The sequence below is a fragment of the Osmerus mordax genome, chromosome 4 (genome assembly GCF_038355195.1).
Source record: "Osmerus mordax isolate fOsmMor3 chromosome 4, fOsmMor3.pri, whole genome shotgun sequence".
In the NCBI taxonomy this organism is placed as follows: Eukaryota; Metazoa; Chordata; class Actinopteri; order Osmeriformes; family Osmeridae; genus Osmerus; species Osmerus mordax.
In genome coordinates, this window is record NC_090053.1 from 18,695,141 (window position 1) to 18,709,806 (window position 14,666).

Sequence of the window (14,666 nt, forward strand, 5' to 3'; positions counted from 1 at the left end):
GTTCCTCCTACCAGAGGAATCCTAATAAATTCGGGGGGAGATGCCCTCGGACCCCCCAACTAACATCCCCCCCCCCTACTAAAGTGGGCAAGAACCGGGCCTGCTGTCTGGGCATGGTCTACCACACCGAATTTTGAGTGACAAATGTATGTAAAATGACACGATCAAAGGAAAACTTTGCTTTGAAGCAACCTCAACAAAGTGTCTCAGCTGTGAAATATGAAAACAAATAGGCTTACATGTTACTCACATTATGATAACACGCTATTACGTTTATGATTCCACTTTTGTTATACAAAATCAGTTTGATCATTGAATGCATTTAATTCCTCCCTCCGTAAGAGGAGGTAGAGAGAATATGCTGCCTTTGTGCAGAATTTGCACTTCCGATGTCCTTTTTAACTTCCGCCTGAGATATCGTCGGGTCTCTTCTACCAGCCCGATTCAACATGGTGGGTATCTGAACATTTACAGTCCTTCCGAATCAAACATAATCCTTCGTTTTTATCAAATTAATCCGTGAATTATTACGACGCATTTGAAAATAAAGAGTAGGTGCTTGGATTTATTGAATTATTTCTTTTCGATGCATTATTATGAGCGATAGTAAGAGTACCTGAGGGGTAAGGAAGCCCGAAGATGCTAACGACAGAATGGAGCTAGCTAGGGCAAAGCCTCACACGTTCATACAAAAAGACACCGTAAATCACCGGCCAGCAGTTCAACAGGAAAAATACGTATATAATTGCGTATAACATTGTAGGCATAGGTTAATAGTTGTGCAACCGACACATTATTGTGGTTAGTCTTCCATGTTGCTGCGTGTTGGTTGGTGGAAGTAGCCTATTCCGACAAGTTGGTGATCAAATTGTGGATTTGAGAGGAAAGGGGGAGAACCGATCCATTCAAAGACTTAAGTTCAACCTAATAAGCGATTAACAAATGTTTTAAAGGTTTGATATTGATACAGTGTACTTGGCAAGAGAGTTTTCCAATTGTTAACTCTTTTTGTTCCAACAGGGACGAGTCAGGACTAAAACGGTCAAAAAGGCGGCCAGGGTCATTATTGAGAAGTATTACACTCGGTTGGGAAATGACTTCCACACAAACAAGAGGGTGTGTGAGGAGATCGCCATCATCCCCAGCAAGAAGCTGCGCAACAAGATTGCTGGGTGAGTCTTCCAACTACTTCTGTAGTTGGCTCTGATGCCGTTTAATGCGAGTTGTCTTCCATTTGGTCAAGTCAAGTGCCAACAGAACTAGAATATCTGTAAAATGGGTTGAACTACTTATATTCAATTGAGTACTACTTCTGAGACAAGCTCTGTTGCAACAGAAGGATGAATGTGAGTGGGACACGGAAGTATTATGATTTTATCCCAAGTCATTTTAACCCTGTATCGAAAGTGACCATGGTGTGATTGTCGCCTGGTCATTGATAGTACAGGAACAACAAATTTGAAAGCTTTCCCGTGTTTGTTGGAATCCATGTTCCTGTCAAACCCTGTGTCTTTCATACATCTAACATTGTCGTCTGAAACCAACAATTATTCTTGCCCTTATTCCCACCCGTAGAGCAGATTCTGTGTAGTGACTTGCTTGTTTTGTTCAGGTATGTGACTCATTTGATGAAGCGCATCCAGAGAGGGCCAGTCAGAGGCATCTCCATCAAGCTGCAGGAGGAGGAGAGGGAGAGGAGGGACAACTACGTCCCAGAGGTCAGTCTTATCCTGATTTATTAATCTAACGGTGGCCCTCACACTTAAGCCTAATGATGGAATGTTTATTTCCTTCTACATTTGTGTGCCCCATTGGTGATTGGCTGGGAAGCCTTTTTTGTTTAACCCCTTTGGTTGATGTCATTCCCTAACGTGTTTATGTAAAAGTTCCCAGCTGATCAGTTAATCATTTCACTGGGATTCTTGGCTGAGTTCTTTTGATCTATATCAAATGTATGTGGCATAAATGTTGCCCGGTCATCTCTAGTCCAGCAAAAGTAAACTGTGTCTTTTCTTTTTGGCCCTGTATGTAGTTAGGAGGCTCTAAAGTTATATATATATATTTTTTTTTTTTGACAAATCGTGTCACGAAGTCAAGTGCAACAGAACTAGAAGATCCATATAATGGGTTGAACTACCTACATTAAATTCAGTACTAGTTTTGAGACAGGCTCTCTGTTGCAACAGAAAGATGAATGTGTGTCTGGGACCAGTATTATGATTAGGCATTTATCTATTAACATTTTATCTCAAGTAATTGAAACCCTGTATCGAAAGTGACCATGGTGTGATTGTCGCCGGGTCATTGATAGTACAGGAACAACAAATTTGAAAGCTTTCCCGTGTTTGTTGGAATCCATGTTCCTGTCAAACCCTGTATCTTTCATACATCTTACATTGTCGTCTGAAACCAACAATTATTCTTATAAATTGTCTTAAAATCCCAACATGTATTGTCCCCAAATCACTGCAAAAGAACCATCAAACTTAATATATTCAAAAATATATATATATAATTTATACCCATGGCCTGACATGGCATTTGAATGTTACTTGATTTCTTGCTGTGGCTGTAATAGTGTGATTAAACACATTCTTGTGTTTCCAGGTTTCTGCTCTGGATCAGGAACTCATCGAGGTGGATCCCGACACCAAGGAAATGCTCAAGCTTCTGGTATGTTTTTACAACTGCAAATGTTCTGGTTAAAAGCCACAATGGGGGAAAATGTCATTGTTTATTTGGTCTGGCACTGGACCACGTGTTTATGTAGATATAGATGTATATTAGCACCAAACACTTAATAGAGTGCCAATGTTTCAGAAAGGGTATGAATTGGACAACGTAGTACTTGGTCCCCCTGTTTAAAACCACCAAAGTCCTTGGACAATATAATTCGTCACAAAGTATTGAGTTTTAATACTTGGTCTTAAATCATTTGAGACAAGTCTGTGATCCCAGTGGCGACAATCCTTCATGTCTGTTCTGTCTTCAGTTCCTGCTTGTATCTGTGACATTGACAATACTACTACACCTATGTGATATGCTTCAGATCATAGGCATTTCCTTTTAGGTACTTGGGCAAATGGTAACCTGGCCTTTCTTTTAGAGCTTACTAGTATTGAGTAGTGAACCCTCTGGTGTTCTGCTGGCTGTGTAGTTGACATACAGTAGATGTTGACATGCCAATGTTCAGAAGTGTTTGGGTCCTTAGTCTTGTTCTACCAGTTTGATTGTGATGAAAAGCAAAACCAAAGAACCGGTGCTGTCCAAGACGTTGGTGCTCAGTGTAGTCTGGTGTGATCATGGTGCACATGTCATCTAAACCCTGTATCGAAAGTGACTATGGTATGACTGTTGCCAGGTCATTGATAGTACAGGAAAAAAAACATTGAAAGCTTTCCCGTGTTTATTGGAATGCTTGTTCCAGATAAACCCTGTAGCTTTCAAACATGATTCCCATGCACTTAACTACATGTCTCCTCAGTGTAATCTTTGTCTAAGCAAAGTATGTATTGCTTTCAATCCTTGCAGGACTTTGGTGGACTGTCCAACCTACAGGTCACCCAGCCCACTGTTGGAATGAACTTCAAGACACCTCGAGGAGTCTAGGCGTTTTGTTAATATCTCTTAATAAAGTAAAAAAACAAAACAAAAAAGAGACCCGTTTGTCCTGTGAGTTCATTTCGATGTGGAACACGATGCTTGTCAGCTATTTGATTTGGATGACGGGCATGCTTTTGGAAATGTTAGAATAATTTCAGCGGACAGCAAGTGTATGGCCACTGGCAAGCTGCAGCCTTCCTTAATATTCCCTTTGATGTGAGAACTTGGGAGTGCTTACCAAATAAAATATACTACTAGTCTAAGGGCTTTATACCCATTCAATAAATGTAAATCCACATCAATTTGCCAATCCAGATTTTTGTGTTTTTGGAGAACTAAAATTGGCACAGTAAGAATGTTTTCTGTAATTATTGTATTCAATGGTTTTGTAGTCCACATGGACAAATCTTTCAAGCTGACAAAAAGGTTTGTCTATAAACTAGCACATACCTGGACCAGTGATATTTGCATGTTGTGCACTAAACACCCATACCCATTGTCACCTTTGCCTGTAGTAGGCAGATCATGGTAATTTTACTTCAGACTTAACGATGGGCACGTTGGTGCGGAATCTTGAGTATTTGTGCGTCACTACGCACGGCTTTTCGCTAAAAGACTGTCGAAACCAAAATTAAGTTCGACATTTCACTTTTGAATGTAGCACGTGTCCTGGCATCGTGAGGGCTCTGCTGAGACCATTGTAAACTAGGGTTATACTACACGGATGAAAAAAATTAGATGGTCAAGCTAAGGTAACTAATAGCCTTTACTGTTCTAAGTCATTATGTTGTGTTGTAAAGACCAACATATAACCAATGTTACAGTGAAGCGAGAACAACATTCCGTTAAAAAAAACAACCGACGTCTTTAATTTACAATATAGATAGCTATGCTACATCAAAGACAACGATTTATAAACTAACTTCACCTAACGCAATGACAAAATATTCACAAGCACTTCAGCAAAAAGAAATTGCAGAACGCCCCGCGCGGACAGTCGCACATCTTTCCGATGCGTGCCCCTTTCCTCACTGCGCAATGCTCTCCCATGTCGCACTGGAAAACATAACAATAAAGGATTTTTTTTAATTCAATGTAAACACTTAGTAATTCGTTGTCATTTATTTAGCCGTTGTAGTTAGGCTTATATATATTTTTTATTATGATCTGCTATAGCTTAAAGATTATACAAAGTTAAAATATTGACTAGCTTAAGTTAATGAATGCAAATGTCAGTCAATTTAAATTTGTTTAAACGATTGATGAAATCAACATGAAGCTATATCGAAGTCATTTAACATGTGAAGGCGCAGATCACTTACAGTTGGAACTTGTCCAAATTTCTTCTCCCATGGGGAAATTCTTTTGGTCTGCAGTTTTTCGAGAACGTCATGTAGAGCTCCAAGCTGTTTAGACAATGACTAATTAGTAACATCAACTGTGTCTATGAATTGCCTAATTCAGAAGATCAAAAAAATAACTTAATAACCATAAGATAAAAAGTATATGATCTGCAACAAATTTGGTTTACTTTGATACAATAAAATAATTGGTTTCTGGGGAAGTAGCCTAAAGAAAAGCTGTCTTAACAAATAGCAAGATACACCAATAATCGCTGCTGTTGAATGAGAAAATGCTATACATTTAAGTTAACTTACAAGACGTTTTTCGCTCGTTAGATTTGGATTTTGTTGATAGAAGTCCTGTACTGCTCTCGTTTCCAAATCCCCTTCCATCTCTGATTCGTTAGTTTCAGCACCGCATAGAAGGAACAGCAGCGCAGCGCAAACCAGAACTCTCGGCCACAAGTTGGAGCTCTCCATTGTGCTGATCTGGGGAGGCGCGTCTGTTACTAAGGTGCAAGAAGTTCTGCTCTTTGGATGATTCGGCTCAATTGACCAATAGCCGCAGTTTTCCCTCTTTTTGTATGCTCTACAGTTTTTGTATGTACTTTGACCTGAATTAGCTCCGCCTTGTACATTGATTCCCTGAACTACGTAAGTGAAATTACGTAGTTTGTCTACTTGTCTAGGTCGTTTAAGAAAATTCCCTTATACATTACACAGTTTAAGGGTGGTAAATAACAAATAAATAGATAGTTCAGGTATCAAACCCTGCTTTAATACAATTTATTGAAATGTGCTTATAACTGGTAATGTTTATGAAATGTTGTGATGTTGGCTCTTGTTCAATATGTGTTAAGGACTAATACTACAAATGTATGCCTATATTTGAGTGGGGGTGATTTACAGTTTATTTAGGTAACTGTGAATTTATTTGTGAATGAAATTTTAAATATGAGCGTGCAATAACATGAATTTAAATCGGCCTAACAGTGGTTGGTATAGCAGCATGGTAATATCAAGGCTTACCAATAGACATGAATGGCACATTCCTATGGCACACCTCTGTACACGCTTCATGATGAATAACTTCAAAGCAGAATGGTCTAATCACATTACACAGCACTGACAACAAACTGACATAGTCAACTAGCCCAGTCTGCCCAGTACTGATCTGAGGAGTCAAGTTCATTGATAGCCTATTTATTTGCAGAGCGGCTCCATGTACCAATGGTAAATGAAGGCTACCATGAATTAGCAAAATGTTTATATATAAGGAGTAGTCTGCACTATCTACGGCAGTGACAACACAAGCCAAAGCTGTAAATCGCTGTTCTAAATTGCTGCATTAGTCAGGCATATGCCAGGCAAGTACTAGGGATACAATAATCATCCAAGTTTCCACAGACATAATTGTTTGATACACCATGAGAATTAATTACAAAATATCTGAAGCACAGATTGTTTCATGCTGGATTGACTTTTTCTGATTTACTTGGAGAAAAAATACAGTGAGGGAAAAAAATATTTGATCCCCTGCTGATTTTGTACGTTTGCCAAATGACAAAAAAAATTATCAGTCTATAATTTTAATGTTAGGATTTGAACAATGAAAGACAAAATAACAACAAAAAAATGGGGGGGGGGGGGGGGGTGGCGTTCTTGAGGTCATAGGCAGCATTCCTCCTCGTCCAAACACGGCAAGTTGAGTTGATGCCAAAGAGCTTGATTTTGGCCTCAGCTGACCACAACACTTTCACCAAGTTCTCCTCTGAATCATTCAGATGTTCATTGGCAAACTTCAGAAGGGCCTGTACATGTGCTTTCTTGAGCAGGGGGACCTTGCGGGCGCTGCAGGATTTCAGTCCATCACGGCGTAGTGTGTTACCAGTTGTTTTCTTGGTCCCAGCTGCCTTGAGATCATTGACAAGATCCTCCCGTGTTGTTCTGGGCTGATTCCTCACCGTTCTCATGATCATTGCAACTCCACAAGGTGAGATCTTGCATGGAACCCCAGACCGAGGGAGAGTGACAGTTCTTTGGTGTTTCTTCCATTTGCGAATACTAACACCAACTGATGTCACCTTCTCACCAAGCTGCATGGCGATGGTCTTGTAGCCCATTCCAGCCTTGTGTAGGTCTACAATCTTGTCCCTGACATCCTTGGACAGCTCTTTGGTTTCGGCCATGGGGGAGAGTTTGGAATCTGATTGATTGATTGCTTCTGTGAACAAGTGTTTTTTATACAAATAACAAACTGAGATTACGAGCATAGGAGTGTACTCTTAATTTCAGCTCATTCATTACCTGTATAAAAGACAACTGCTTATTTCACTCATTAAAATGCAAATACATTTCTAACAATTTTGGCATGCGTTTTACTGGATTTTGTTGTTGTTATTCTTTCTCTCACTGTTAAAATATACCTACCATTAAAATGATTGTCATTGTCAACATTTTTTGATAGACTGATTAGTGAACAGCAACTGACAAGCAAATGAGAAGCCAGCAACTGACAACATATTAGAAGGGACATAGGAACACACTATAAAAAAACACATTGATAACTGTGAAAACGAAAAAGAGAAAATGCCCCACAACAAATATGGGTTTTTGTGCTTTTTTCTGCTTTAATAAAAAAAAAACTGTTGGAGGGAAATACATGGGGGCAGAGGGGAAGGGGAAAGACATGCAGGAAAGGCCAAGGCCAGAATCAAACCCATATGACTGCGTTGAGACCTTCGGTACACGCTCATTGTGGTGAGCCACCAGGACGCCCTATAAATATATTTTGATCACATGAACAATAAAATATTTGCCACCGACAACTATGTAGCCCTTTGAGATAAACCGGCCGTGACAGTAGTTATTCACACATTGCATTTATTGGATTTCTGTGACTCAAATGCTCCAACAAAGGTTGCAAGTTTAGTTTTTCTGGAATACGTTGATTAGTTAGTCACTTTTTTCCCTTGAGAATCTACTCTGCAGGGAATGCAGAGACATACTACAGACTAAATAACCGCTTTCTCTTAATGTTGTGTTATTAGGTTGATATTGTTAACAGTTTGAGGAGATTTATCCATGAGTTATTTAAGTGCCCAAACACAGCCTTTAGATATCCAAAACTCACACAGTGTTGGGAAACAAAAAACAGTGCTGTTGTGTGCGTCAGACACAACAGGGACATAATAAACAAACTCCAATGGATACATTTGTTGTTTGGAGTACCGACTCCTCCCTCATAGCTCCCAAATCAGTCTTATCATCATTTTTATCCATGAAGAACCATGCTGTTGCTTTGGGGTTTTTCATTATTGACGTGATCAAATGATTGTTGTCATCCAACAATGTTTTTGATATTTTACAGACGCTTGACCGCCAGTGTTAGAAACAGAAGGTGTTCTGTTTTTTAATTTAATGATCGACCATCCTTAAACTCTTCATTTTATGCCACATTACAGAGTTATCAGCAGGGGAACTAAGAAGTGAGGTGAACTCAAGAGGAATACTCCAGGAATGGAAATATGCTGAAGCAAGAATGTTCATATGCCATAGCATAAGGGAAGCAATGATAGTCTTTGCCACGTGTGTGCAAAAGACCAGTTCCATCCAGTTTCATGAATAGGTGCCAGGCCATGAAGATATGATTTTTATATAAATGATTAAAAAGCAGTTGGTGTTCTAGCAAGCTTCCATGCGTTCTCTAAAATTCCAAAACTTTTACCTTAATCTTATTCTTGGATAGAAAATAAGTGCTGCAGGTAAGTGTTTCTGAAATGCACAATCTTGACTAAGAACCTTTTTGTGTATCATATGTATATCCAAACCAATGTTTATTTGAAAATGTTGTTATGTAACCACAACAGGGCATTTATTCAAGATTATGAGTTTTGCTTTGGTATGTAAGGGAGGATTTGGCCAGTAGAGTTTATAATAAGAGCCCCGTCATAATGAAAGCGTAACAGGATGAAAGCATACCAGTTCCATAGGCCCGGGGCACGATGGGTATTTGCACCGTATTCAAAGCTGTGAAGATGCTAAAAATACCTATCTGCAGAGGGGTGAGTAAAGGGGTTTAAAATCCTCCCCTTGTTCCTCTGTGACTTTCTGCCTGGCTATGGGGCAAGATTTGGTTGCCGTTTGTCTCCTTTCCGATCGGCTTAGTACATCCTATGGGATCATTCGAGGAGGGACAGCCATGTGCCACATCACACCTCGTTCTCCCCCAGTTGATCTCAGTGTTTTAGCTCACTCCTCAACACACATTCTACTCCCACAATATGTATATATGTTATTTGGCACTTAATGTTATATGATGTATTTAACAATTGGAAATGTCATTTTTGGGGTGTTGATGGTCTGGGGGCATCTAAACCTTTTAACATGTATTTACAGAGGTAAGTAAATTAAAATTAAAGTTTTTATCAATAGAGTGACTGGCTCTCACAAAATGGTCTCTATTTAGGCACTGTCAATTAAGGCAAAATAATAATGACATGAGAATAGAGAGTCAGTCTGTCATAGTCTGCAAAACCATATATAATTTGCTTTTGTCTTTGATGTCCTTTCTTGTATTCTAACTTCATTACATTAGGACATCATGGTCATTCTCCAAACAGTCCTATTGAGAGAAACCTGTTTTCAGATGTGAAAAACGTTCCAAAATATGTAGCCAATATTTATATATTATTATATGTATTACTTTGATTTAAAGGAAGATATGACAAGACCCTCATTTAGGAACAAAGCAGAGCACCCTGATCAGAGAAGACAGTGTGACTGTTTATTTTTGGGACCGAGTTGGGGAGAGTTTACCTTTTTTTCTTTTCAGCGCTTCTGTTCCCCTCCCACAAAAAATGGTTTTCCCATTGAGCGCGCGTATGCGGCTGCATGCAACCGCCTACAATTTTTTTTCAGTGCTTTGGCGTGCGGCCTCTAATTGAAAATCTCGAAATATTTCAGAAAGGTGCTGGTGTCTCCACTGTCGCTCTTCTACAGCTAGAAATCCACGCCACAGGCAGACAGGATAAAACGCACAAGTTAGCAGAGAATATACAAACTTATTGTCTCAAATTTAGGATTGCTTTCACAGACCAAGTAAAAAGCGTGAATAGCCATTTTAAATAGTTTGGGCATTTTCTCTGCTGGTGTTAAGAGTTAAATAAAGGATGTGGACCATTCTATTAGATGTATTTAAGAGGACTACATTAGCCTTCTATGTGTGATTAGCCTTCTTTGTGTGATTTCATTGTTTTACAGTGTTCAAGATGTTTTTTCTAGACAATAATTATAGGATAATCATTGGCGGGTGGCTTTTATTCCCATACACTATTGTAGGGGGTTAAATATAACATAGCAACCAAAACGAATTCCCCTATCGTTTAAAGGAAGATGGGAAACTGAACAGTTTATTAGCATTAACCAAATAATAGGGAGTCAGGTGGCTGAGCGGTTAGGGAAGCGGGCTTGTAATCAGAAGGTTGCCAGTTCGATTCCCGGCCGTGCCAGATGACGTTGTGTCCTTGGTCAAGGTACTTCACCCTACTTGCCTCGGGGGAATGTCCCTGTACTTACTGTAAGTCGCGCTGGATAAGAGCGTCTACTTAATGTAAATAATGCTAATACAAATAGAATTACAGTTATTTGACTCTGGGTTAAATCAGAGCAAGAATGGTCAAAGTACGGTTAAATGAAATACGCATTTAATAACATTGCAAATGAATGAAATCAATTACAAGGCAAACATGTTACAAAATGAAGGCTTTAAATCTTACCTACTCTACCATGATCATTGTAAATCAGAGAGAAAGCATGAGTTGTGCAAGGAGTAGGACAGTAGGACAAGGGAGAACTGAGGAGAAGGTCTCAGGAGATGAAGAATCCAAAGAACAATGCATTACAATTCGCTTTATACACAAGACCAACCAATCAGATCAAATCTTGAATGGGATGTGAGAGCCATCAAGTTGAGACCGTCCAGAAACTCCAGACTTTAGCATATGAGAGGTGGGGGCAGGTTTGACACCCAGCCTTACAATGAATATATGAAAGATGGTATGCAATTATTCAAAGACTCTGAAGACTCTGGGAAGGAGGATTCACTTTCCCAGACACGCTGCCATAGTTGCCAGATTTGTCATTCTGTTTATTGGACACAAGAGAGATAGACCAATGCATGTCAGAAATCTTTCCTACAGCACTGTGAGGCAGGAGCGAACACAGAACAGCCCTTTAGTGTTCTCCAGCACTGAAATTGAAATGCCATGTCACTTGCAGGCTCTTCGCAGCACCTACACAATCCCTCATCCTGACAGGCAGCTAAGCACAGGAGGCCAAGGCCATCAGAAAACGGATTGGAACAGCCACCCCAGAGAAAGACCATCCATTTAATATGTCATTGTATTGACTTTGGCAGCACACTGTGCTAAGTATGTTCAGAGGCTGTTAGCCAACAAAGTTCTCTGAAAGAAAATGAGTTTCCCTTACATGCACATAGAAGTGTTTTCTACTTGTGATCTGAACATAAATTATTCAGCCAAAAAAATCATGGTTTGCTTAGTTGGATACAGAAACTGTGATGCTTGAGCTTTTTCGGCTGTAGAACTGCTAATCAGTATATATGGGGTGTATCACATTTAGAGTTTGTACAGGCCACGCATTTGTAAGGTCTCTCAACACATTGAGAGACCGTGTGGGCTGAACTCTCTGAAGCTTATTCCCAGAGGTATGAGTGGAAGAAGGAGCTCTATATGTAAAAATGTTTTAAAATGTAATTATTAGTCCATGTAGCCTCTGGGAAAAGTTTCTTCATGTGCAGCTACAGATTCAAAGCAAGGGGCGTGAATACTAGGCATTCATTTTTATTTATTTAGTTAAAAAACAAAACAAAATTATTCTACCACAAAACAAACAATTATGTTCATAATACTTGAATGTATGAAAAATACCAGTAGGAAAAAGGTCATTGGATTATTAAAATGTAAAACCTTGTCATTTAAAATCCTTTATCATTCATTAAAACTGTCTTTAATATTTGGCTATTGTTACAAGCAGTGTCAGTTGTGGTTACTGCTTTTTGTTTATAGATATAAATCCTAACGCAGAAGCGAAACACTCCGTTTGCCCTTGCGGAAACGAGAGAGAATAGTTACCCACATAACCTGAGACACGGCTATGCTCTCCTGAATTAGAACACAGGAGTGTAGTCTTTGTGATATGCACTATAAAATGAGTGATATATGGGTTGGGGCGACGACACGAGGAGGAAAGGGCTTGGTAAATTGACAGCAACTTCATACTAGACTACACCACTAGTATGTATTGTATTGATTCTCATATTATTAATGTCCATATATCATTATGTTACAAAGGGATTTGTTGGATGTATAGTTAGAAAGAAAAAGCCTTTTTGGGGAGCATTTTTATTAATTGTGGATCACAGATATTTTAAGCAACTGTTATACTAAACATGCCATAACAATAAATGCATAAAAACAATGTGAAGTGCCTTGAATTGCCTTGTTTTTGATAACCAATCAAATCCTTCAGTCTTCAAAGATATATTATTGTACCCTGGCAGCACTTCACATTAGTTTCAGCAAACGTTGAAAGCTCTCAAGCCTAGCGAGATCTGAGAATTCGTCCCAGACCCTTAGTCCATATTTCTGCCTCTCACTGAGCTCTCCTTTCCCCCACCAGGCATGAGTCACCCTTCATTTTCTGTTTCCTTCAGCCAGGGCAAAGCATGCCATGCCTTGGCTTAATGCTGACGCACATCTTCCTCTTCACTGGCTGCCTTAGTTTAGTGAACACCCCATCAGGCTCTCATCTAACCACCACAACAGCTGACAGCACAGGGAATAAAAAAAAAATGTATAATCACTTTTCACAGCCAGGGGTCTTGGTATCAGGCATTAATATGAATCCTTTGAAGTAGTCTAGCAGGTCATTTAAGTCAATTGGCAAAGTTTTGGACTGCTTTTTAAAGTTCTTATCCTTATTAGGAACACTACTGACAGGTTGTTTAAGGCCATTTAAAGGTGCAGTCTGCACATTTACACATATCATAAAAAAGGTAGACCTAAATATATCCTTAGAACCATTGCATTAGTGGTAGTTACTGCATGTTCAGTAAAAACTTCTACATTTTGCAGTGTGTGTAACCAATTATTTGAGACAGTGATGAAAACAAAATGTTGTATGTTGTACTTATTATATTGTGGTGGTGGTGATGGGGGGGCTGCAGAGCCTGTGCAACATGAATGCGAAGACAGTACCATTATAATCTAGGTAGAACACTTCACCCTTTAGAGACCATAAGGTTATGGTTATCCAGTTGCCTCCTTCTTTAACCTTTCCAGCACTTCTTCTGGGGTTAGGGATCCTGACAGCTTGATCACCTTCTCTCTGGATCTAGAGCCCTGGTAAGAATAAGTCAAATTATGTTTTCAGCACACTCATTTATACATTTACCGTGAAAGTTGAAAATCTCAATAATTATGTGATGGGCATAAGACTGAAATTGAATAGTTCAGCACACACCTTATCCAAAGTTACTTCACTTTTCTTCAGGTCCAGAACCTTAGAGAGGTACCGGACCAGTTCAGAATTGGCTTCCCCATCTGTTGGTGGTGCAGCAATGGCAACACCTACAGCTTCAGCACTCACATCTGGAGTAGAGAAGACTGTTTACTGACACAGTAGATATGTTATATCTTATTAGATTACTACAGACTACCATAAATGACTTTATTATGAAGTTGAATTTCAAGCCTCCTTGCTTGGCGAAACGGCAATGTTTGTAAAAAGCAGACAAAGAATAAAGAAACTCTTAATAGAAAGAAAAAGAGAGCATTACAATTTGAGTGCTTAATAAAATGTGTTAATATTTGGTAAAAGACGCTAGGCTAGTTCTTCAGCCCTTGTCAGTGAGGCAGGTCTACAGACTAATGTGGAGGTAAAGAAAGTTAGCAACCTGTTAGATCTTAGACCCATATACTTCTACAACACGGCCTTACTCACAAAACATTTTAAGGCTAAAAGTATCTCAACTTGCCAATTTGGGAGAAACTTATAAAATACACTGACACTCCCGAAATTAAAATATCGGGAGTGTCAGTACTAATTTTAGCAAAGTAAATACAGCATATTTACACACCTGTAATCGCGTTCTGTTTAGAGCCAGGCTTCGCGTGCACTGAAATTGTAACATCTCCACTCTTGTTACAAGCCACAGGACCTGATGGGGACACGCATGTTTCCGACTTCTTATTCTGTGAACCTTTACACTGGAAAATCCAAATTCTTTGTCATTAGCACAACTTGCTAAGTCAAATGACATAACTGCATACGACTTGATCCTACCGTTTTGTCTTTCTTTGGCATTTGGTGCTTCTCAGATAAATTTCGAATGAGGGTGAATCCTCGGAAGGTAGGTAGATAATTTCGGCGGAAGTGAAACAGAATGTTACTGTATATATGCAAATCTCTCTTTAAAATGAGTGAAATGGTTACTTTGGACATTGAGAAATTAGTGTTCTAGGTGTCCAATGTGTAGAGATGTTTACTTTTGGAAAAGTGAATGACTACGACCCGGAAACACCGTTGCTGATATGACACTGCTTCTGCGCGTGTATTTATGTGTTACTGCGCGTGTCAAGTCTGCGCAGACCATGCATAATCTCTAGTTAGATATAAAAAAAACATTTTGAAAGATAT

The 14,666-nt window shown here is 39.3% G+C and overlaps 3 protein-coding genes and 3 non-coding genes across 10 annotated transcripts; 4 read left to right on the top strand and 2 right to left on the bottom strand.

Annotated features, from left to right (window-relative positions):
* The first annotated feature begins 399 nt into the window (after positions 1-399).
* zgc:114188 (40S ribosomal protein S17-like) lies at positions 400-3,660 on the top strand. The gene is made up of 5 exons (XM_067235478.1): positions 400-452; positions 1,021-1,172; positions 1,613-1,718; positions 2,608-2,673; positions 3,532-3,660. The coding sequence occupies exons 1-5, from the start codon at positions 450-452 to the stop codon at positions 3,607-3,609; spliced, it is 405 nt and encodes a 134-aa protein (XP_067091579.1). The 5' UTR covers positions 400-449; the 3' UTR covers positions 3,610-3,660.
* On the top strand, positions 1,394-1,520 carry LOC136942621 (small nucleolar RNA SNORA71). Its single transcript, XR_010876616.1, has one exon. It is a non-coding gene; the product is annotated as a small nucleolar RNA SNORA71 (small nucleolar RNA).
* LOC136942622 (small nucleolar RNA SNORA71) lies at positions 2,263-2,389 on the top strand. Its single transcript, XR_010876617.1, has one exon. It is a non-coding gene; the product is annotated as a small nucleolar RNA SNORA71 (small nucleolar RNA).
* On the top strand, positions 3,324-3,450 carry LOC136942620 (small nucleolar RNA SNORA71). The gene has a single exon (XR_010876615.1). It is a non-coding gene; the product is annotated as a small nucleolar RNA SNORA71 (small nucleolar RNA).
* An 891-nt stretch (positions 3,661-4,551) lies between the features above and the next one.
* On the bottom strand, positions 4,552-9,789 carry cart2 (cocaine- and amphetamine-regulated transcript 2). Its single transcript, XM_067234934.1, has 4 exons — positions 9,746-9,789; positions 5,262-5,430; positions 4,926-5,009; positions 4,552-4,659 (listed from the first exon to the last, which is right to left on the bottom strand). Exons 2-4 carry the CDS (start codon positions 5,424-5,426, stop codon positions 4,552-4,554), a joined length of 357 nt encoding a protein of 118 aa, XP_067091035.1. The 5' UTR covers positions 5,427-5,430; positions 9,746-9,789.
* Positions 9,790-11,045: 1,256 nt separating this feature from the next.
* Positions 11,046-14,531, bottom strand: c4h15orf40 (chromosome 4 C15orf40 homolog). Of its 5 annotated transcripts, none has more exons than XM_067234851.1 (5): positions 14,313-14,531; positions 14,107-14,236; positions 13,491-13,618; positions 13,253-13,369; positions 11,046-11,090 (listed from the first exon to the last, which is right to left on the bottom strand). In XM_067234851.1, exons 1-4 carry the CDS (start codon positions 14,469-14,471, stop codon positions 13,277-13,279), a joined length of 510 nt encoding a protein of 169 aa, XP_067090952.1. In that variant the 5' UTR covers positions 14,472-14,531; the 3' UTR covers positions 11,046-11,090; positions 13,253-13,276. The 5 variants fall into 5 exon arrangements, 4 of the variants coding, with proteins under 4 accessions (XP_067090952.1, XP_067090953.1, XP_067090951.1 ...); XR_010876577.1 differs by lacking the exon at positions 11,046-11,090 and adding an exon at positions 11,873-12,793 and having other exon boundaries at positions 13,226-13,369; XM_067234852.1 differs by lacking the exon at positions 11,046-11,090 and adding an exon at positions 11,873-12,793 and having other exon boundaries at positions 13,264-13,369.
* Positions 14,532-14,666: the final 135 nt, after the last annotated feature.